Source organism: Schistocerca piceifrons, chromosome 8, assembly GCF_021461385.2.
Source record: "Schistocerca piceifrons isolate TAMUIC-IGC-003096 chromosome 8, iqSchPice1.1, whole genome shotgun sequence".
In the NCBI taxonomy this organism is placed as follows: domain Eukaryota; kingdom Metazoa; phylum Arthropoda; class Insecta; order Orthoptera; family Acrididae; genus Schistocerca; species Schistocerca piceifrons.
In genome coordinates this window covers 338208679-338233994 of record NC_060145.1, presented here as the reverse complement: position 1 = coordinate 338233994, position 25316 = coordinate 338208679, and the positions used below count along the sequence as shown (strand labels likewise).

General features: G+C 40.0%; 1 protein-coding gene across 1 annotated transcript in view; it reads right to left on the bottom strand.

Annotated features, from left to right (window-relative positions):
- Nucleotides 1-2926: 2926 nt before the first annotated feature.
- The window catches only part of LOC124711397 (transcription termination factor 2), a 295179-nt gene continuing 272789 nt past the window's right edge, over nt 2927-25316 (bottom strand). The window contains exons 17-18 of the mRNA XM_047241451.1: nt 7596-7753; nt 2927-3324 (exon numbers count right to left, since the gene is read on the bottom strand). Of these exons, the coding sequence (XP_047097407.1) occupies nt 3177-3324; nt 7596-7753 (306 nt within the window). The 3' untranslated portion in view covers nt 2927-3176. The remainder of the gene's footprint in view (nt 3325-7595; nt 7754-25316) is intronic.

The window sequence follows — 25316 nt, the reverse complement described above, 5'->3', positions numbered from 1 at the left end:
TGGTTGGAAACTTTCCTCGTGTCAGCACGTTGTAGGTGTCGCCATCGGCGACAACCTTGTGTGAATGCTCTGAAAAGCTAATCATTTGCATATCACAGCACCTTCTTCCTGTCGGTTAAATTTCGCGTCTGTAGCACATCTTTGTGGTGTAGCAATTTTAATGGCCAGTAGTGTATATAAAATATTAAAAATGTCATGCCATAGAACTTCAAGCATCCTTCACTGAAATTAATAAAATTCTTAAAATCGAAAGCTCATGTGGTGATGTGGTGATGTTGGGATTTTAAACAAAATTCTGAAAATTTGTTGCAGCTTAATAAATAATGTTCTTAGTGATATATGCAATACATCACAGGCACATGGAATTTGTCTAGACAGGTTAAAATAGGAGGCCATTAAACCTCTTCATTAGAAAAGTGGCAAGACAGACTTGCAAAATTATTGTCCAGTTTCCTTATTGACATCTTTTTCCAAAATATTAAAAAAAAAAAGCAATGTACTTGAGAATAGTCTCTCATGTAAGGAGAAACAATATACTTAGCATGTCACGCTCTGGATTCCACAAGGGTTGCTCAACTGAGAGCCTTAAATAATATATCGAGCAAGGTGGCGCAGTGGTTAGCACACTGGACTCGCATTCGGGAGGACGACGGTTCAATCCCGTCTCCGGCCGTCCTGATTTAGGTTTTCCGTGATTTCCCTAAATCGTTTCAGGCAAATGCCGGGATGGTCCTTTGAAAGGGCACGGCCGATTTCCTTCCCAATCCTTCCCTAACCCGAGCTTGCGCTCCGTCTCTAATGACCTCGTTGTCGACGGGACGTTAAACACTAACCACCACCACCACCTTAAATAATAAAATATCACCTGTTGGTATTCTTTGTGCTCCTTCCAAGGCCTCAGATTGTGCAGATCATGTTACTCTCCTGGAAAAACTTGAGTTTTATGGAACTGATGGCTTTACACAAAACTGGTCTGAATCATACTAACAAACAGAATGCAAAAGCTTGTGCTGAATACTTCAGACAATGTCAGAAGGGTAGAAAATTTTAGTGAGTGGGAGAAATCACAGAGGACGTCACTGATATATAAAAATATGATCTTAGAAATAACAAAAGACAGGGAATGTAGACTCCTTGACCTGTCAGCTTGATGTTTACTCTTTATGTCAGGTATGTCAAACGCTATTAAGAATTGTCACTGCCTAAAATTTTACAGCAGTAACAGACATGATAAACCGTGTACTGTGTTATATGACATACTTCAGATTTGATCTTATTAACTGAAAGCGTGTCACTGCTACAGAGGTGCATAATGTAAGTGCACTTATATTACTGCTATTATATGTACAGTTATCGTTTTGTAGAAATTGATGTACATACAGTTGTTTGTTCCTCTGTATTACATGCCAGTGATTAAGGGTTATAATCTGAAACTTGGTTTTGACAAATAAAACAATTCCAGTGCAGCTCATTGGATATAGACGATGTTCTTTAATAAAAAATATTCTCCCGTTCACAATAGTTCCCTTTAGCAGCTATACACTGGCAGAGTCGTCGTTCCTAGTCTTTGTAGCAGTGCTGAAAGGCTTCAGTTGGTAGGACCTTTAATTTGTCAGTCGTTCTTTTGAATGTTCTCCAGAGGCCCAATATAACAGCCTTTTTTTTACATTTTTCAATTTTGTGGGAAGAAAAAGTCACAAGGACTCTGGTGAGGTGAAGTTGTTCATGGTCATTGACAGTCCTCTCAAGATGATCAACATATATGCTTCTTTGATTGTTCTCCTGCTCAGTGTTTAACAGGTCATCCATCATCCTTCCAGTTAAACATTGATTGATCTCATAAGAGCATGCACACGTTCAACGTTTTCATCAGTTTTTGAAGTTTAATGTCTCTCTAAGTAAGATTCATCTTCAATATGTTCTCGGCCTTCCAAAAATGATAAGGGATGTTCTCTGTAGGTCTGTTTCAACATGGTTGCACTCTTCGATTCCCCAAGTTGAACACAAAATCTGATGGCATAATGTTGCTCTAAATTCTGCTGTTCCATTTTCGTAACATACAACAAAAACACAACTTCACTGATGGTGCTCTCAAAAATCATGTGATAGCTGTACAGAACTGAAATGGACTGAACATCTGGAAGGGATTAACATGTTGGTCTACACAAGTAGAACAACACAGCACTGCCAGATCACTCACAGAGTTGCCAGTCTCATTACTTTCCTCAAACTACTCTTACAGCTGTTTGTATTGAACAGACACCAATATTTCAATCAAACGATTGTATATGACATATGATGTGATAATGAGGATTCTATTCTGTTCTATAAAGCCAAGAATGCCATTATCTTGTGTAATGAATTAATTAAAAAGTGGATGAGCAGTGTAGATGATAAACATAAAGCACAGAAAGAGGAATGTTCTTATACTGGCTTACAGACGAAAAGCATCTGACCAAACTACTCGGAGTTTAAATTTCAGTTGTTTCGGATATCTAGAAATCATCATGAGGTGACTGTTAACGACGGAAAAAATTCCTCATTTCATTCAGATAAATATACAGTCCAAGAAGAGGTAGCATCTACACTGCGAAAAGTTAAGTTTTGAAGTTTTCTTGCAACAAATGGGTAACCACTGTCCAACAATGTACTTTTGGAGCTGTACCACCACGTCTGTCAAGATCATCAATGTTTTGCTTGCTGTCATCTGGAGCCACAGCAACAGAATGTGATACCTAATGACACCCTAGACCAGCAAGACATGCATACCATTCGTGACTGGAACAAAAGACATTGCACAACATATGTACTTTCTACCAATCAGCAATACTTTTCATTTACGTAGGAAGAGACACGAAGGTTGGTAGTAATCAAATTATAAAAGTAAAAAATCACAGATTTTTTAATATTAAAATTAGACAGCTTTTTTTACAATATATACAATGTGTATCATTCAAATTACATAAAATATGTCAATTTGATTGATGAATAAAACAGCAATCAGAGAAAAAGAGATAGTAAATAGAAGTGACAACATTCTTTTGTATAGAACTTAATACATATCACTCTTCACAGGTGACTGTTCATATTCAAAATCTTAATTCCATAGTGAGATCTTGTTTGTTGTCTATGGTTATGATACAATATCAACAAAAAAGAAAGGAACATTCACCAAGTCAAAAGCCAAACAGCACTCGAAGGTCATCCAGTGACAATTTTTCTTTGCGCCTTTGTTTGGCACCAGTTAACACTTCGGATGCTAGTGCTAATTTATTATCTTGCATTTTCTTTATTCTTGCTTCTATTGTTTCCTCACAAAAGAACCTACAGAAAAAAGAGATATTAGTACACTGAAATCAAGTTACACCATATGAATTAAACCCTGCAAATTTTGCATTTAATTTATACAGCTGGAAAGTATTGCAAATGGAAACTTAAAAGACGCACACATGTTGAATTTAAATTTACAGGACCAGATATTCATAAAGAATCTACTTTACATATGTTCCAAGAAATGTTGGTAGCTGGAAACATACCATAGCAAAAGGAAATTGAAATGCAAAGAAGTTTTCATAATTTCCCTGAAATTTATTAACCAGAACTTTTATAAAAAGATTCATTTATTTAGTGAGTTAGCAACAAAGTTTCTTATTATTATACACAATGGGGGTTTCCTTATTTCAATGCATGGGCACTACTGTACAATATTGTGGCTGTATTTGACCTAGAGCTATCTTCATATCCACAACCACTTTGCTGCATTATATGTGGGTATGACAACCAACACACACACACACACACACACACACACACACACACACACACACACACACACACCTCACCTCAGTCTCTGGCTGCTGACATCAGACTGTGAGCAGCACTGCACAACAGGAGAAGTAACCGTGTGTTGGGGGTAAGGAGCAAGCTGAGGTAGGGAGGGAGGGGAAGGGATAGCAGGGTGGGGGTGGGGGACAGTGAAGTGCTGCTTGTGGGAGCATACAGAGATTGGGGAGTGCAGTTGGGAGGTTAGATGGAGGGCAGAGGACAGCAGAAATGACTGTGGATGTGCTGGTGGATAAAGGGCTGTGTAGTGCCAGAATGGGAACAGGGAAAGGGCTAGGTGGATAATGACAATGACTAACGAATGTTGAAGACAGAAGGGTTACAGGAACGTAGGATATATTGGAGGGAGAGCTACCACCTGCAAATTCAGAAAAGGTGGATGTGGTAGTGGGAAGGATTGAGGAGGCAGAAGCTGAGAAGCAGTCACTGAAATGGAGAATGTCAGGTTGGGCAGTATGCTTAGCAGCTGGGCGACTGGGTGGTCCAAAGTTTCTTGGTCACAGTTCGTCAGTGGCTATTCATGCAGACAGACAGCTTGTTGGTTGTCATGCAGCATAGTGGTTGGATCTTAACTTGTAGATCACATGATTGGTTTCGCAGATAGCTTTCCCTTTGATGGGATATGTGATGCTTGTGACAGAACTCGAGTAGGTGGTGGTGGGAGGATGTATGGGACAGGTCTTGCATCTAGGACTATTACATGAATAAGAGCCATGAGAGAAGGGGTTGGGAGCAGGGGTTGTGTAGGAATGGACAAGGACATTGTGTGGGTTCGGTGGGCGATGAAATGCCACTGAGGAAGGGTTGGGAAGGATAGTGGGTAGGAGGGCACAACAAGACGAATGACATGGCCACTATCCTTCCCACCCCTCCCACAGTGGTATTCTGCTGCCCTACACAACATCCTTGTTCATCCCTAAACAACCCCTGCTCCCAGTCCCTTGCTTCATATCCATGTAATAGACCTAGATGCAAGACTTGTTACATGCATCCTATCCTCCCATCACCACATACTCCAGTCATGTGATCTACAAGGTAAGCTACAATCACTTTGCTGCATTCTATGTGGGCATGTCAACCAACAAGCTCGCTGTCCGCATGAAGGGCCACTGACAGAAACAGCTGGACCATCCAGTTGCCCAGCTGCTGAGCACACTGCCCAACCTGACATACAGGGTGTCCAGAAAAGGACCCACTGATTTAAAAATTAAATATCTCGAAAACAAAGATCGATAGAGGAATGCAGTAAACGGTATGTTTATTGTGAAAGCTGTAAGAAGTTTATACAGCAGTTTGAAATAATAGTTACAAAAGCTGCTAACAGATGGTGCTGTAATCACCATACGTAATGCCTAGTATAAATAGTGATCCGAAACCCAGAGCGATCAGTTCCATTATTGAAACGTGAAAGGAGGTTAGCGTACTGAAGGAAGAGATTAAAACCATGTACTCCATTGAACAATGCGTTTTTCTGGTGCTAGAGTACCACAGGTTAGAAGAGAGTCCTAAGGCAACAAGGCGAAGTTTTCAAGCACGATTTAATGTTCTAAAAGGACCCGATGCAAAAACCATTCATACGCTCTTTGCAAAATTTCAACGAACTGGCAGCATAACTGATGATCTAGTGGGGCATGTTGGCCGCAAGCAAACCGCAGTTACGCCTGAAAATATCGCCACAGTTTCTGGAATTATTCAGCAAAATCCAATGGTCATCCGTCTGTAGAATTGCATCTGAGACTGGTTTGAAGCGTTCCAGCATGCAGAAAATACTGGGAAAGAGCCTACACATGTTTCCATTCAAAATTCAAATGCACCAGGCCATACCCGTACGAGCTGTGCAACAAAGGGTTGCCTTTGCTAATCAGATGCTCACAATGATTGATAGGGAAGGATTTGATGTTGGCTGCATCTGGTTTACAGATGCAGCACCTTCCACCTGAATGGATATGTGAATAAGCAGAACTGGCGATTTTGGGGTTCCGAAAAGCCATATTGGTGTGAAGCAAAACCCCTGTATTCTCCTAACGTTACTGTGTGGGCTGCAGTATGCAGCAGATGCATTATTGGCCCTTTTTTCATTCGAGAAACGGTCACTGGTGCACGTTACGTTGCAATTTTGGAACAATTTGTTGCCACACAGCAAGCGTTAAAGGATCAACCTGGTACTGAATGGTTTATGCAAGATGGAGCCCGACCACATCGGACCGAACAAGTGTTTCGCTTTCTTGAGGAATACTTCGGGAATCGAGTCACTGCTTTGGAATATACCAAATTTACTGGTGCAGGCATGGATTGGCCTCCATATTCCCCGGGTCTGACTCCCTGTGACTTTTTTTTGTGGGGCACAGTGAAAGACATGGTCTACCCGAAGCATCCCGCCACGCTGAACGAGCTTGAATCAGCGATCTCTGTGGCGTGTGAATCCATTTCGGTTGAGACACTACGAAATGTGATGGCGAATTTCATTCTTCGTTTGCGCCATCTCTGTAGTGCCAATGGTGAACATTTTGAAAACATTGTGATGTGATTGTTTGCAAAGATTGTTTTCATACGATTATTTCACTCATGTATGCTGATATGAGCTGTACAGCGTACAGCGCCCTCTGTTAGCAGCTTTTGTAACTATTATTTCAAACTGCCTTATAAACTTCTTACAGCTTTCACAATAAACATACCGTTTACTGCATTCCTCTATCGATCTTTGTTTTCGAGATATTTAATTTTGAAATCAGGGAGCCCTTTTCTGGACACCCTGTACTTCATTTCAGTGTCTGCTACACAGCATGTGCCATCTGGATCCTTGCCACCAACACCAGATTTTCTGAATTACACAGGTGGGAACTCTCCCTGCAATATACCATACAGTCTTGTAACACTCCTGGCCTTAGCCTTCATTAGTCATTGTCCTTGTCCTTACCCACCCAGCCCTTTTCTTGTTCCCATTCCAGTGCTAAACTGTCCTCTGTCCTATCAACACACCCACAGCGTTTCTACTTCTCTCCTTTTCTGCTGCCCCTTCGCCTAACCTACTGACTGCAGCCAGCTGCTCTATCCTCCCCCAGTTCCTGTATGCTCCCACAACACCACTTTACTGTCTACCACCCCCATCCTGCTATCCCTCCCCCTCCATGCCCCATTCCCCCTTACCACCACCACCACCAAATTGCTTCATCCATTATGCGCTGCTACCAGTCTTGACTCAGCAGCCAGAGACTGTTTGTGTGTGTTTTGTGTATTTCTGCTGAAGGCCTTTTTGGCCAAAAGTTTACTTGAAGACAGTCTTTTTGTTGTGTCTATCTGTGACTCAGCATCTCCTTTATATGGCTAGTAGCAAGTATACTTTTCATCATATTGCAAATTTTTAATTTCTTTTGCTTTCTTATAAAACAAGGGAATAAGTTCTTAGTACACTAGTTTCCCTGCAGGCATTCAACACAGTTAAGTTTTTTGTGTTTTTGCTTCCTGCCAGCTATTGATTTCAGGATGCGCGGCTCAGATTGGTTTCTCCACTATTTTCCCATTGAAATTTAGTACTTCATCAATTGTTATTCTCTTTGGATAGAGATAGATAGATAGATAGAGAGAGAGCGAGAGAGTTGCAGTACTGTAGCTAGTGTCACATGTTATGTACACTTGTTTTCAAATGGTTTGTCCACTGCTGTTCAACATCTTTTCTGTTAGGTACTCTATGATCTGTCTTTATATAGTTACTTATATTCTTTCTGACTTTCACATCAATTTATTTCACTTACTTGTATATGTGAACAGGTTTCTTTTGGCCAACACGATACACCCTGTCACAAGCTTGTGCTTCAAGTTGAGGGTTCCAATGAACGTCGAAGAGAAAGAGGTGGTTTGCACCAACCAGATTTAAGCCAACTCCCCCAGCAGTCAATGACAGAAGCATAACCTGAAAAGGAAATACGTAAAATAAGTAGCGACATTGCTAGTACATCCAATGACAATTGAAAGCCACAGCCCCCACCACAGCTTGTCAACCTTGATGGGCCAAGATGATGACAACTTATTAAACAGCAGTAACGGAGCCAGCACAAGTTGCAAAATACTGTTTTCCATTGCCATGCAGTTTGCACCCAACAAAGAAATTTCATTTTAAAGAAACATTCTAACATGTATAATGCACCCATCATTTGTACAACAAACCTAAGGAAAAGTATCATTAGGCAAACAATATAGAAAGCAATGCATCTGTACGTAGTCTAGAAATGACTATAGTCATGCAAGACAATAAAAGTTGCAGAAAGACAGACCCTCTCTAAATATACTTCATTTAACTCAGAATGCACAGAAACTTTTTCTGTCACTGCAATCCTGTGTGTATTGTTGCAAAGCCAAATGGGGGGAAAAATTGTACTTACATGTGAAAGTTATTGCACTGTCTTTTACAAATTATTTTGTATATAAACTCAGAAAGATACACTCCATTTTTATATACTGTAAAAAGTATCAACAGATCATATGATAGGAAGATTTACATATTCAGATTTTATTTCTTTATTTGCTATGTTCAGGTACTTTTGTTATTAGAATGACTACCACATTGGCCAACAGAAATTTGAATGAAAATTTATTCTTCATGTTTTCATTCATTGACATTCAGAAGCATATTATTTTGTCTTTAAAAATAGTTATTAGATAAAAGAAAGTTGTTAAAATTTAGTGTGGAATTTACACAAGCACCGTTTGTAGTCATTGTGTGAAGATTTTGTGAATACTAGTAACAGTGTCACAAGCTTTAATGGGAATTGTTGCTAACAATATATTTCATTGAAAGCAACAGTGATACTAATACAGTACTACCTCATCATGAATGTAACTTATGCTTGGAAAAGAGTAACATACACTGCTATACACACAGAAACAAAATTTAAGAAATCTGATCTGAAGGAATGACTCAGCGGCAGGGTTGCAATGGAATGTCACTATCAGCACAATGACACCACTGCTGTTATGAAAGGTGCCTTGTTCTGCTCATAGTTTGGTTGGAATCCAAACTGCCAATAGCCAAGATTGGCACTCAACATACACAAAAAAGATAACTGGGGTATTATTGAAATATCATGTAAAATGACATTAGCTCAGATGTAAATTTGAAATCGAAAGGTTATAAGTTTTCCCAAGAAATGTAACAACAAAAGTAAACACATTTTCTCTGCTTTACTGCTTTTAGATTAAAATTTTGTGTACAGTACAGAAGGAGTCATCCAGAAGAAACAGTTTTACTTATTTTTGAATATTAAATATACTGCACTATTGAACATTAAGTAAGAATCTAGTTGCTACCATATAGTTGATAATTATTTGAATAACATTAATGACAGTTTTTCATGCTAGTGTGTCTTAACATTGTTGACTGCATGATAAGGAACCAACTTTGATCAATATTAATTTGTTTATGTTGTAATATGCATTTCTCAGTCATTATGTTATCATTGTTAAGTATCATGCATAATATATTAAATAAAAGCAATATCTCTGTTAAATTTTAGTTCTTCGTGTAAATGCCTTTTCCAAGCATTACAGATTTGAAGCCATATTTTTTTAATTAATCAATAAATTTATGCCTTACAGTTTCACTTATGTCACTGATGTTTAACGACAGCAGCTATTAATTTTTTTTCCTTTACGTAGAATTCAAGCAAACTGGGTTTTCCATGATTTTATAAATTCAAATTACAGTAATGTAAATGGTTTACTAGATCTATACAGAGGAGAAAGAAAACTGGCATTCTGCGGATCAGAGTGTGGAATGTCAGGTCCCTTAATTGGGCAGGTAGGTTAGAAAACTTAAAAAGTGAAATGGATAGGTTAAAGTTACATATAGTGGGAATTAGTGAAGTTCCGTGGCAGGAGGAACAAGACTTTTGGTCAGGTGAATACAGGGTTATAAATACAAAATCAAACAGGGGTAATTCAGGAGTAGGTTTAATAATGATTAAAAAAAAATAGGAGTGCGGGTAAACTACTACAAACAACATAGTGAACGCATTATTGTGGCCAAGATAGACATGAAGCCCACACCTACTACAATAGTACAAGTTTATATGCCAACTAGCTCTGCAGATGATGAAGAAATTGAAGAAATGTATGATGAGATAAAAGAAATTATTCAGGTAGTGAAGGGAGACGAAAATTTAATAGTCATGGGTGACTGGAATTCGAGAGTCGGAAAAGGGAGAGAAGGAAACATAGTAGGTGAATATGGATTGGGGGAAAGAAATGAAAGAGGAAGCTGTCTGGTAGAATTTTGCACAGAGCATAACTTAATCATAGCTAACACTTGGTTCAAGAATCATAAAAGAAGGTTGTAGATGTGGAAGAATCCTGGAAATACTAGAAGGTATCAGATAGATTATATAATGGTAAGACAGAGATTTAGGAACCAGATTTTAAATTGTAAGACATTTCCAGGGGCAGATGTGGACTCTGGCCACAATCTATTGGTTATGAGCTGTAGATTAAAACTGAAGAAACTGCAAAAAGGTGGGAATTTAAGGAGATGGGATCTGGACAAACTGATTAAACCAGAGGTTGTACAGAGTTTCAGGGAGAGCATAAGGGAACAATTGTCACAAATGGGGGAAAGAAATACAGTAGAAGAAGAATGGGTAGCTCTGAGGGATGAAGTAGTGAAGGCAGTAGAGGATCAAGTAGGTAAAAAGACGAGGGCTAGTAGAAATCCTTGGGTAACAGAAGAAATATTGAATTTAATTGATGAAAGGAGAAAATATGAAAATGCAGTAAATGAAGCAGGCAAAAAGGAATACAATCGTCTCAAAAATGAGATCAACAGGAAGTGCAAAATGGCTAAGCAGGGATGGCTAGAGGACAAACGTAAGGATGTAGAGGCTTCTCTCACTAGGGGTAAGATAGATACTGCCTACAGGAAAATTAAAGAGACCTTTGGAGAAAAGAGAACCACTTGCATGAATATCAAGAGCTCAGATGGAAACCCAATTCTAAGCAAAGAAGGGAAAGCAGAAAGGTGCCCAAGGAGTATAGAGTGTGTCTATACAAGGGCGACGTACATGAGGACAATATTCTGGAAATGGAAGAGAATGTAGATGAAGATGAAATGGGAGATACGATACTGCGTGAAGAGTTTGACAGAGCACTGAAAGACCTGAGTCGAAACAAGGCCCCGGGAGTAGACAACATTCCATTAGAACTACTGACAGCCTTGGGAGAGCCAGTCCTGACAAAACCCTACCATCTGGTGAGCAAGATGTATGAGACAGGCGAAATTCCCTCAGACTTAAAGAAGAATATAATAATTCCAATCCCAAAGAAAACATGTGTTGACAGATGTGAAAATTACTGAACTATCAGTTTAATAAGTCACAGCTGCAAAATACTAACGCGAATTCTTTACAGACGAATGGAAAAGCTGGTAGAAGCTGACCTCGGGGAAGATCAGTTTGGATGCTGTAGAAATGTTGGAACACGTGAGGCAATACTGACGCTACGACTTATCTTAGAAGAAAGATTGAGGAAAGGAAAACCTACGTTTCTAGCATTTGTAGACTTAGAGAAAGCTTTTGACAATGTTGACTGGAATACTCTCTTTCAAATTCTGAAGGTGGGAGGGGTAAAATACAGGGAGCAAAAGGCTATTTACAATTTGTACAGAAACCAGATGGCAGTTGTAAGAGTCGAGGGGCATGAAAGGGAAGCAGCGGTTGAGAAGGGAGTGAGACAGGGCTGTAGCCTCTCCCCGATGCTAATCAATCTGTATATTGAGCAAGCAGTAAAGGAAACAAAAGAAAAGTTCGGAGTAGGTATTACATCGATGGAGAAGAAATAGAAACTTTGAGGTTCGCCGATGACATTGTAATTCTGTCAGAGACAGCAAAGGACTTGGAAGAGCAGCTGAATGGAATGGACAGTGTCTTGAAAGAAGGATATAAGATGAACATCAACAAAAGCAAAACGAGGATAAAGGAATGTAGTCGAATTAAGTCGGGTGATGCTGAAGGAATTAGATTAGGAAATGAGACACTTAATGTAGTAAAGGAGTTTTGCTATTTGGGGAGCAAAATAAGTGATGATGGTGAAAGTAGAGAGGATATAAAATGTAGACTGGCAATGGCAAGAAAAGCGTTTCTGAAGAAGAGAAATCTGTTAACATCGAGTATTGATTTAAGTGTCAGGAAGTCGTTTCTGAAAGTATTTGTATGGAGTGTAGCCATGTATGGAAGTGAAACATGGACGATAAATAGTTTGGACAAGAAGAGAATAGAAGCTTTTGAAATGTGGTGCTACAGAAGAATGCTGAAGATTAGATGGCTAGATCACATAACTAATGAGGAGGTATTGAATAGAATTGGGGAGGAGTTTGTGGCACAACTTGACTAGAAGAAGGGACTGGTTGGTAGGACATGTTCTGAGGCATCAAGGGATCACAAATTTAGCATTGGAGGGCAGTGTGGAGGGTAAAAGTCGTAGAGGGAGACCAAGAGATGAATACACTAAGCAGATTAAGAAGGAGGTAGGTTGCAGTAAGTACTGGGAGATGAAGAAGCTTGCACAGGATAGAGTAGCATGGAGAGTTGCATCAAACCAGTCTCAGGACTGAAGACAACAACAACAACAACAACAAAAACAACATACAGAAGCCATCAAAATCAGTCAAAATCCTTTCTTACTTTGTAATTTACATCACAATTAACAAGTATGAAAGATCCCACATGGGATTTACTTTTTCTGCAATGTTCCCTAGCTACAGTGCAATTTTCAGTTTTATTTCGAATTTTAAACAAATCTGCAGTTAACTAATGTTCATTCAGACAGTTTGTCAAGTTTATGACTTCTCTTATAGTGAGCAGTCAGCATTTACAACATTTACGTTATGGTACACACAATACACATTCGGTACTATTATGCTTCTGAAACTTTTAATATCCAGTAAAAATTAATCACTTTGAGGATGTGGTGGCCACCATACCAGCTGTAATGAATTAAGTTTTCACAGATAGGCATATACAGTCACAGCAGTGGCATCTGACATGACCAGAAATATCAGCAATATGCCAAACTCACAAAGTAAGAGATGTCAAATGACAGCAACTCCAGAATGCCTTGACAGGAATGGGTCAAAATAATTTCCTTTACACCATTCCTGCCACAATGGACACTTGCTCCATCTTTCTGCACCAGTTCAGACAAGTATCCCTTTCCCTGGCTGAAACGCAGTACCACATCCTATTTCTCAAATGCTGCCTAAACCATGGAATCCCCCCAAACGGCCTACCGGTAAAGATTCCTTTCTCTGGATCCCACCCTTCCTTTCACAATGACCTACATCTTTTCAGATTCTGCCAATCCCTGGCCCTCACAAACATGGTACTGCAAAAACACATCATCACGACACAGGCATCCCAGAACCACATCTGCTTCCTCCACAAGATTCTACTACTCTGCAATCCCTACTACATACATCACATCTCTGAAATTGAATCCCTTCCTCACCAGCACCTGGAGGAGCATCCCATACACCACCTACATGATTTATCCAAACTGCTGACATCCTACTGCCACCTCGGAGCACCACTATCCAACCCCTATCGTACTCACAGTGTTTAACACTGTTGTTAACCTGTCCACCAAAACTCTGAGCTCCACAGAAGTTTCAGTCCTATCCAAAGGTCTCACCTTTAACCCTACTCCTAAATTTAACCATGCTGGACTTGTCAAAGACCTACTCTTCTCCTCACGATCCCTGCAATGGAAGCACTTCTTTGCCGCCAATCCCTCCAACCAAAACCATCCTAATTCCAACACTGAACCCTGTTTCTTCCAGTTCATACCATCACCTAATCGTGATCCACCCCCACTACCTCCTAACAACCCACCGGTAACCTTCCAGGAATTCCTTACCTCCAACTTGGCCTCACCATCTTTCCCCAGGTCCCTTCCTCAGAACACCAACCTTTTAGCAGAAAGAAGAACAGCCATACACAACCTCAAAACAAATCCCGACCTAATCACCCAACCCACAGACAAAGGTTCCATCACTGTTGTGATGAATCGCAGTGACTTCTTGGCAGAAGGCCTCTGCCAATTGTCGATTCTTTTTCCACCTATGAACTTTGCCAGAGTGATCCCGTTCCAGAAGTCCAATAAAAACTCCAGTCCCTGCTTAAGGCCTTACGCCCTTCCCAGGTCATCTCCCCTGAATCCATTTCCCTCTTCACCCCTATGATACCACCCCCCCCCCCCCCCCCACACACACACACACCTTCTACATGCTCCCCAAAATCACAAACCCAACAATCCTGGATGCCCCATTTTGGCTAGTTATTGTGCCCCACTGAAAGAATTTCAGCTCTCATTGATTAATATTCCACCCCCCCCCCCACACCTTTCCCAGATCCCTATTCATTACTGTTGATGCTATGTCCTACACACCAGCATCCCTCATGCCCATTGTCTTACCGCAACTGAACACTACCTTTCCCAATGTTCTTAAGACTCCAAACACACTACCTCATTCCTCACACATCTTGCTAAGTTTATCCTAACCGACAACAACTTCTCATTTTGAAGGGAAGGTGTATAAACAAATACGTGTCACAGCCATGTGCACCTGCGTGGCACCCTCGTATGCCAATATTTTTATGGGCCGTTTGGAGGAGGCCTTCCTAGCCTCCCAAAACACGAAACTACTAGTCTGGTTCAGGTTCCTTGATGGTATCTTCATGATCTGGACTCAAGCCAACACACCCTATCTTTGAATACAATCTTATCGGTTTTCAAAGCTGCATCAATTTGAATAAAATTGTTTAGCTTTAGATGGCTCTCTCTGCCATTGTCGTCAGGAGTGAACCTACTGGCTGTTGGGAGCTAGCGCAATTTGCCATTTGTATACTCACCATCACGGCCGGTGACACCGATCAGAGAGAGCCAAAACGGCACTTGCGCAGAATGTGAGCTGGACAGCTCATAGCAGCTCCAGCCAGCAGCGGGACCAAGTGATGTCAGTTGCTATGTGGGGGCCAGTGCCACATTTTGAACTGCTGCTCTCACTTCCCTGCACGCGTTAAGCATTAATTGTTGCTTCCTTTTGACATTGAAGCATGCCCCCACTACCTACTCAGTGTGTACGCCCGGTCTCTGTTAAAATTGTTACTGTTCATTCTAATCTCAGCTGCCTCTTTTATAATGGAATCCCAGTATGTTGATGCGTGACCCAAGACTCTCACTTTTTCAAATTGTATTCTGTGTCCATTATCCAGGCAATGCTCAGCTGTGGCTGACTTATCGAAATTTCTTTGTTTAATAGTTCTCTTGTGCTTGGTACAACACACTGTAACTGTGCAAATTGTCTGGCATACATAAATGCTGTTACACTCGCACAGGACACCATACACATCACACACACCAAGAGCTATGTTTTCTTTAACAGGGCACAATGTATCTTGTATCTTAGGGGTAGACAGAATGCTGGTCTCAATCCATGTCTCTGCAGTACATGTTTTAACTTGCTGCTCATTGCCCCACAGTATGGCAGGAAAGCTGCCGGCTTGGCTTCTTCTGTCGATTCACAACACGTCGTTCTTCAGCAACACCTGAAAGCATTTGCAATGTCTCTTTTGCTATAACCATTCTGTCTGAACACAGGTCTCAAGTGTTGCTATGGGTGGTAGTCGTCAGAAATAACATGGTATTAACATGTTCAGGACTGTTTTCTTGTGTACAGGGTGGTGAAAACTTTTGGAATTCAAACATCAATCAGTGTGCTTCGAATTCAAACATCAATCAGTGTGCTTCGGTTTGCTGACAACTGAATGACCAAACCAGCCTCCTGTTTTCAACTAAAACTTCCAAGAACAGTAGCTTGCCATCCTTCTCGATCTTGATTGTACATGTAATGTTGGGGTGGACACCGTTCATGTGATCCATGAAGTGCTGCAGTGTATTTTCACCATCAGGCCTTATCAGGAAGGTGCACCAATGTACCTTAGGAAGCAAGATGGACGCAACACGGCAGAGTTCAGAGGTTGCTTCTCAAAGTGCTCCATGAAGAAATTCGCAATTGCAGGAGACAATGGTGAGTCATTGCTGTGCCATCCATTATTTCATAATGTTCGTTGCGATACAAGAAGTATGTTGTCGTTAGAATATGACAGAAAAGCTTGACAATGCCAGGTGGAAACTGTTGGGTCAAAACATCCAGCATGTCTTGTACTGGCACCCTTGTAAGAAGTGACACCACGACCAGACTAACCGTTACTTCACTTCGGCCTATTTTCATTTTCTTGAGTGTTTCAACAAATATTTGCGCGTTTACTACATGGTGTTGTTCACAATGTCCCAGTTTTGGTACTAATAATCCTGCAAATCCAGTCTGTAGGTGGGCGAGCTGATTGCACTAACAAGGAGCCTAAGAGGAATGTGGTCCTCATGTATCTTCAGCAGTCCATAAAGCGTGGAAGTTCTGGTGGTGGCACAAGACGTTAATTTCTACACCATGGTCTGTGTCGGATTGCGACTAAGTTCCCGGTGTGTGTCATCTTCTAATAAGAGTCTTTCACAGTGGTGTGTCTGAATAAAATCCTCTCAGTTAGCAACCCACGTCAGTTTGAATAACATTCTCAAGCTTTCAATGGCTATCTCTGCCATCGTCATCAGGAGTAAAACTACCAACTGCTGGGGACTAGCACGATTTTCTGCTTATATATCCACAATTACTACTGTTGACACTAATCAGGGAGGGCTTAAACGACATGTGCACTGAAAGTGAGTTGGGCAGCTCATAGCAGGTCCAGCCTGCCACAGAACCGAGTGATGTCACGTGGTCCAGGGTTGGCGCCATTTTTGAAACTGCCACTCCTGCCTCCCTACTAGCATTAAGCATCCTTTGTTGCTTCCTTTTGACATCCATAGCATGCCCCCATGCCCTACTCAGTGTCTACTCCTGATCTCTGTTAAAATTGTTGGTATTCATTCTAATCTCAGCCGCCTCTTTTATAACAGAATCCCAGTATGTTGACACTTGAGCCAAGACTCTCGTATTCTCAGCCTATATTTTGTATTCGTTTTTCAGGCAATGCTCAGCTATGGCCGACTTGTCATGCTCCCTTTGTTTAATGTGTCTTGTGCTCAGTACAACACTCTGCAACTGTTTGAATTGTCTGGACTATATAGATGCTGCTGCACTCACACGGGACACCATACACACTGGGCACACAAAGAGCTACATCATCTTTAACACATCTTGTATCTTGGGGGCTGGCCGGAACACTGGTCTCAATCCTGTTTACATGTCCTAAGTTGCTGCTCAATGCCCCACAGTATGGCAGGAAAGCCACTGGCTTGGCATCTTCTGATGATTGAAAAGGTGTCCTCCTTCAGTGACACCTGAAAACGTTTGCAATGTCTCTTTTGTTATAACAAGGTGTATACGTGGACAGGGAAAAAAAATTCCCGGATTTCCCGGTTAAAAATAAACTTTCTCCCGGATGAAAACACGCTTCTTCCATGTTAGGTGACAGTATATTTTCAATTATTAATCCTTTGAATGGCTGTGGTCTTATACACAGGCAAAGAATTTCCCGGCACTTTAGAAAATGAAACTCAGGGAAAAAGACACATTTTGGAAATATCTTTGATGTGCAGCAACATGTACGCTGCGTATTTTCGTATTACGAAAGTATAAATTGGAATATCACCAAACACTGCATGTTACTTTCCGAAGCATTGAAATCGAGATTGCGATGTGCTTATGTAAGACAGTCATAGCTCATGTCACGTGATCTCGCCAGCCGATGACAGCGGATATTCAGAGTATAGGACACGTGATGTAGTCAGCCAACAGCAACTTCACTGTTAAGTAGCACGAACACACAAACACGGAAAGTTAATAGTTTAAATTAATATACATACTGTTGCTACAAGAAAAGCAAAGCTTTCACATATAATATTGGTCTCTAAGGTCAATAAGCTGCAAGAGAAGCTAATCTTTCGCATATAATGTTGATCTTTTTCGCGCAGGTTACACTTTAAGATATATCACATGAATGTGACAGTAAAATTTTTGATAATGACATAAATGTCTGATCTTCAGGGTTACAGAATTGATTTTTAAATGAGAGTCAAACGCTCTGTGATTTAATAAATTCAGGGTACATTCTTGCACGTAGTTCAACTTACGTAAAAGGATAATTACTTTGAAAGTAACGCTTTTCAAACCACTATTCGCAATATTTTCCTGCGACCTGTTAGAAATAGGTTCGTTTCAGCAGTTGCCAGAGAGTGCAGTTAACAGGCGACATCGTGCGCGCACAGCTATCACGATGTTGGAAGCCCATGTATACGTACGTTTAAAACATTGAAAGATCATACATTGTGTCATAAAAGAAAGAAGACATCAGAGGATACTGCAAGAGCATCGGAATTTTGTGAACCATATTAAAATGTGCACATTTAAAGTGCATACTTAAAGTGCACATTTGTATGTCCAGATTCCCAATGAAGTAGACCTCGACCTGATATTAAGCTTTTCAGTGTGGCTTTCGGAATGTAAATTTTCTTGGAGTACCAGTACTGTATTATATCACGTTTGGCTCTTTATTATGGCATAATGCTATACGTGCTAGAAAATGAAAACGAGCACTTGAAATGCAGCGAACAGTTGAAACTAGCCAGTACTGTGGAATTAAACATTTCGTTTTAAATACATTGACTGCCTCTGTGGAAAAGGTTAATAAAAGTCAAATTTCTTTAGCAAACAGACAAAAATAAGTTCATTGTTCCACAAGGCGATTAATGCTGTCAGAAAGGTGGATATAAAATAAAATCTGAAACTAATGACATATTTTAGCCTTCCGTAATTATGTAAATGTATTTTAATTCACTTGATAGCTCCCGGTCACAGATAACCCTTTTGGAAATGTAAGACATATTATTTGGTTTTAAGTATGCCAAAGTGCAGTGCCACGCCTCTTCATAAAGCACTCTTCTACCGTACGTCATTGTGTTTCGCTTTGAGGATTTGATACGTGTATATTTTGTAATGGATGCCATCAAAATATATTCAGGACAGTGGAAATTGAAATGTCCTGTGGTGCCTCTCTTGCTCCCAGTCGACCGTTTTGACACCTTGCTCCTCTGTTTTTCTTTTTTCTTTTTTTTAAATCTCGCAATTAATAGCGGATGGGATTATTTGTAACCGGGAGAACAAGAACTCTTCAGAAAATTTGAACTCTTTATTACCTATTAGCTAATAACATGCTATTTTGTGTGATATAAAATTAAATATAGGATACATAAAACCAATAAAGGCAAGAGACAAGCAAGAAAGTACACATTTCTTCAATCCTTAGCTCCTAGCATTTTTTCTCTCTAATCTTGCTACAGCTTTATATGGCGTGCTTTCCTTTCTGTGAAAGAATGTATTATCTCATCAAAGTCCGTCAAACGTTTTGCTACATGAAAAATCGAAATGTCGTTATCTATTACTGAAAAAGCTGTTAACACAAATAATCCCCAAGGCTGATGTGGTTTCTCGATCTGATTATGTCTATTTTGTCAGTGTCTGCTAGATAAATAAAATAGGCCTTTCTAATGTGGCAGCACCATGTAACACACACCAAATAAACGAGACTGTTTTGGCACAAATGGCCATTTTTATAAGACGGCAGAATATAATTCACGAAGTACCAATATCAAATTCCTATTAGGCCTATTACAAGCAAAAAGCTTTATGTTAGGAAATAGTTTCACATTTCCTTCATACGCACCAGTTTCTCAAGCATGAGATCGAAAAGTAGTAGTACGAAATTTTTATACAAACTTGGAATCGTCATATTGTTCCATAATTTGTGTTATGTCCCCGTTTCTTCTCCTTCCTTGTTCTAACAAACAATCTTGTCACCACCAATTCTGTTGCTATTCCTACCATTGTCAAAATTTGTTTGCTGATTAACTTCACTAACTCTGCCAGAATCACAGGTTTAGTTATCCTGCGATTATTTTCCGGTTAGGCGTTATTACATGTTCGTACAAAACATTTTCCGCGTTACTTCCAGAATAGAACTTAAGTGGCTTCTAGCTGGGGACTGTACTACTGGTCCTTACTAGTGTAGCAATCTGGTCAAAAATTTTCTGTCAGAATTTTATTTTCTTGGATACACCAAGAAGATAATATGTAATATTTCTCACCTGTTATTCCTGTCAGTCGTTTATTTCCATTCTAGTAGTCTGAATCTATGGATATCGCTAGTAATTATAACAACGCTGATCATTCGTAAACCCAATGAACCACTTAATCAGACAGCGATTGGCATTTATCAGTTCGGCTTTACTCCGCTCAGCTTGTATTGCCCCGTCCCCTTTTGTCGCCGGAAAGTTTATTTCTAGATGCGACGTGGATTCTCCTGACAGAGACATCATGTACATTAAGCATCCATTCAAAAATCAACTTATGATTCATTCAGAAATCAAAATGTGTTCAAAAATGTTCAAAAACCAACAGGGAAGCGTTTCAAAATCATACGAATAATCGATAGACAAATGTGAGCTGGATGCGAGGCGCTTTGTGAAACGGTTTTTCCTTCAAGAATATGAATTTGGCGCCCCCTTTTCCCGGTAGCATCTAGTTGCTTGCTGCGACTGCTTACACAGCCAACAACCACATTCCTGTAGCCAGAAGCAGGAAGACTCTACTACTCGAATGCGACTCAACTGCGCATGCGCATGAGCCCGCTCGTAACTGCTAAAACGAATCTAACAGTTGTGCCTTCACGCTCATCGGATGCAATTTATTGTTTTGAAGCATTGCACAGTCTTCCTAAAGCCTTTGACACATTTTGCAGTTGGCAGACGCTTGCATGAGCACTGTGTGTCGTTGTTGTATATAGCGCATTTCCTTTGCAATTTAAGTTTTTTTCGTTTTTTTCTCTCATTTATGTTTTGTTGTTGAAGTATTACTCTGCAGTAGCGGGGTACAGTAATATCCTTTGTTAGAGTATCGGTTCTTACCAGTGAAAATTACAAAAATTTAACTGAAAACTAAAACAATGAAAAATTCCCAGAATTCTAAAGAAAATCCCAGGTTTTTCCCAGTTTTCTCCTGGATGAAAAAATTCCCAGGTTTTTCCCAGATCTCCCGGGTCATATACACCCTGTATAATCATTCTCTCTGAACACATGTCTCAAGTGCTGCAATTCAGACTGTAGATGGTTGTTGTCAGAAATAACTTTACCTCTGAGTATTATAACATGTTCAAGACAGTTTTTCAATGTACAGGATGGTGAAAACTATCAGCATTCAAATATCAATCAGTGTGCGTCGGTTTCCTGTACACTGAATGACCAACTCCTGCCTTTCAGTCAACTAAAACATCCAAGAACGACAGCTTGCCATACTTCTCAATCAAGATGGTAAATTTAACGTTGGGATGGACCACTTATATGGTCCATGAATTGCTGCAGTGTATTTTTATCATCAGGCCACATCAGGAAGGGGCACCGCTTAACTCGTGGAGGAATTAACATGAAGAATGATGAGGCCCACAGAACAATTGTTAATCTATCCAACCTAGAACTGGACGATGGCTCGGTGGCAGTGCTGAGTAAAAACCTTAATTTTGTACCAGTCCTGCAATGTCTGCCAACTTTGGAGATTATTAATGGAATATAGCAGTGCATTCAGTATCTTTCGTACAATGCAGCTGAGGTCATCAGACTAACCGCCAGGCATATGCTGTCGAAAGCTAAGCCACCAAAATCCAATATTGGCCTGGAGGAGTGATGTGACTTTCACTTATTGCATGAGAATGATGACTTGGTTCTCTTGCCAGCTGACAAAGGAAACATCACTGTGGTTTGAACACTGGAGACTGCGACACCCTATATTCGTTCCTACATAACCTCAAAAACTTCTCTCCATCTGTTTCACATGGTCCTCCTCAACCAAGCATGCCACCTTCCTAGATGTTGACCACCTCCTCTCTGATGGCTCCATCCCCACACCTGTCCACATTAAACCCACCAACCACGAACAGTACCTGCATTTTGACAGCTCTCATCCCCTTCACACCAAAAAAATCCCTCCCATATAGCCTGGCCACGCGAGGACGGCATATTTGCAGTGACAAAAATTCCCTTGTTCAGTATCAGATGGGTCTCACCACGGCCTTCACTGACAGGCACTATCTCTCAGACCTCATCTGCAAATAGATCTCTCATGCTTTTTCCCCCCTCACACCCCCAATCCTCCAACTGCCCCCAGGAACCAACCACAAAGGAATGTCCCCTTATATCACCGAGTACCAGCCTGGACAGGAACAACTGAACAAAATTGTACACCAGGACTTAGATTACCTATCATCATGCTCTGAAGTTAGGGACATCCTACGTGAGATACTTCTCACCTCTCCTAAAATAGTGTTCCGTTGCCCACTCAACATGTTCCATCGCCCACAAAAAATGCACATCATCCTAGTCCATCCTTATACCACTGCCAACCTCAACCCCTTGCCACAAGGATCATATCCCTGTGGAAGACCCAAGTGCAAAACCTGCCCAACCCCCCCCCCCCCCCCTCACTTCCTACTCCAGTGCTCTAAAGGGTTTATCCTGCCCCATCAGGGGCTGGGCCACATGTGAAAGAAGCAATGTCTTTTACCAGCTTTGCTGCAATCATTGTACAGCTTTTTATATTGGTATGACAACCAGCTGTCCACCAGAATGAATGGCCACTGCCATGCTGTGGCCAAGAGCAAAGTAGACCACCCTGTGGCACAACATGCTCCTGAATGTTGTTATTAACAGCCAAGAACTCTGTCTATGGAAAACTAAATTTTATAGGAGATATGTGGATGACACACTACTGTTAGTGGACAGAGATGCCACAGACATAGGCATGCTGAATTGCATCAATAATCTACATCAGAAAATTACATTTACAGTGGAACATGAACAAAACAAAAGCATCAGGTACCTGGACCTAAATATTGCAAGAAACAACAACACGTGCACATTCAAAATTTACAGGAAAAATACAATGACTGACACCACAGACTCTGGAACCTCATGTCACCTGGACATCCATAATTAGGCAGCATACAGATCAGTGCCACACAGGGCAGCTAAAATACCTACGAATCAAGAAAACATGCACAAAGAAATAAGTACAGTGAAAGAGATTGCAGTTGCTAATGATTATAATGCTTCCATGGTTGACACAGTCCTAAACAAAGTGGAGAAAAATCCAAACAAAAGTCAAAAACCAATGTGTATCTAGCATCCCATACATTGGCAATATATCTCAGAAGATAGCAAATATTCTCAAAAATTACTAAAACAAAAACTAAAACATAATATAAAGTGCAATGATGAACCACACTCAGACTCTGGAATATGCAAAGTAACAAACCAGGAATGCTCCATGTTCTACTTAGAACAAACAAGCTGAAATTTCAACTCCAGGTACACAGAGCACATTAAAGCCTACACACACAACAGATGCACACAGCAATGGCTAAAAACACACACATTACAGGACACCCATTTGGAAAAGTAGAGCAAAATGTCAAAGTACTCCACCAACTAAATAAAGGGCATGAAATGGATTTATTAGAAGGACTGGACATATATACACATTACAGAAAATACAAAGACAAAATGTGAAATGAAAGCCTTGAAAGTGAATTTCTTCAGGTGCTTCGACAATATACTTAAATAAAAGTAGTAATACAAAGAAATAAGCACCACTGTAAAATAGATGTAAGCAAATCCATATTTTTAAGATAAGTACCTTCTGTACAAAAGAATATCTGTCACGGATCTTTAACATTCTCTCTGTCAACTACATCTACAAACGTCTTTGTAGCTGTTTGTTTATTTAAGTTATTCCCTATATGTACTGTGTGCTGAAAGTTGTGAGTGATGTTTTAACATATGTGAGACTCTGCACAAATAGACCATAAGGAAACTGGATGTACAAGTCCTTCCAAATTTCACCACTAACTAGATATAAAAATCAATAAATAACTAAAACATGTGCGTTTTTATATATTGCAGTAAAGTCAACAAAACAGAGCAGAAACATTATGAAAAAACTGCATAGTACAAAAAAGTACAACTTGATAATGGGAATCATTTCCCAAAGTGTGTCGTGTAAAACATAAATAAAAGGCATAATCCGTATCACTTCACTTCAGGCAGGGGGATTACCTTCATAGTCTCTGATGTTATTGAATTTAGTATATGTTAAAATTCCAGAGTAAGTAAGGAACACACATGTTTTTGTTTTCTCCAAAAAAATTCCTGCCCCGAGATACAGGCCTCCAAAGGTGACACTGTCAACACCATTTCGAAGAAGCAAATTTCTGAAAATTTTTTAAATGTTGTATCTCTGTAACAGTTCTAGATATTTTGTTACAGCTTTTTTTATTCGGAAGATAATTGCCTTATTATTATAATGGTACCCACCATTTGGACATGTGAGTCAAAGTTCTTTTACTGTCACCTTTTGAATTTTTTTTTTATAATTTACAGATTTTTTTTCAAAGTGTCAATCCAGAAAAGTTTGATTTTTTTTCTTTTGATTAGTGCCATGTAGTATATATTCTTTGTAAAGGAGAGCTTCCACTTTTTTAAGTTCAAGGGTAATGTATGTCTTCACTGAAGATGTTTCTTACTAATTTCTTTGTTACAAAGTTGATTTCTACTGTCTTTGTTGCAGTTTTTTTTCACTTTCATTGTTGCATTTTTCACTTTCGTTGTTGCAGATATTTCTTACACTTATAGCTTCTTGTCAGTTTCTTTGTTGTGGTTGTTCAGTGCTAATTTGTTTACTGAAGAGACTTCTAAGACATCTGAGACCATCCAGTGAGTTTTGTGTTTTTGTGAGAAATTTGCTGGCTGACACAACTGCAGTGTGTTTTGTGAAAAGGACTGTTTGAAATGTCTTCTGAACGGGGACACAGGAGAATGAAGTGTGCTGACTATTTGCATATCCATAAAAAAGTGATATATATGACAAAAACACACACACACACACACACACACACACACACACACACAGAGAGAGAGAGAGAGAGAGAGAGAGAGAGAGAGAGACTGACTTTGTTCAGGTTGGGAATAAGTGCTCTCATTTGAAGACTCTGCTTCAAAGTGAAGATATTTCCAGTGATGACTGTGTGCTCTAAATGTTTTGACAGAATAACAGCAATGATAGTATCTGAACAAGGTGAAGCCTCCCATGGTGCAGATGATGCAGATTTTGCATCAATAGAGGAAGAATTAAATACCCTGAATCATTTAACTACAGAGGTAGGTGTTAGTCCTGTTAAGAAACCATGGTCAGTGAAGTCAAGTCATAAGCTCTATGCATCAAGAAAGCACAGAGACATTACTAAAGCTATGAATGACTGCACTACAGCAAAACTGATCACACTCTTTAAAGTAGAAATCACATCTCCAGAAGAAAATGAAGTAAAGCACTC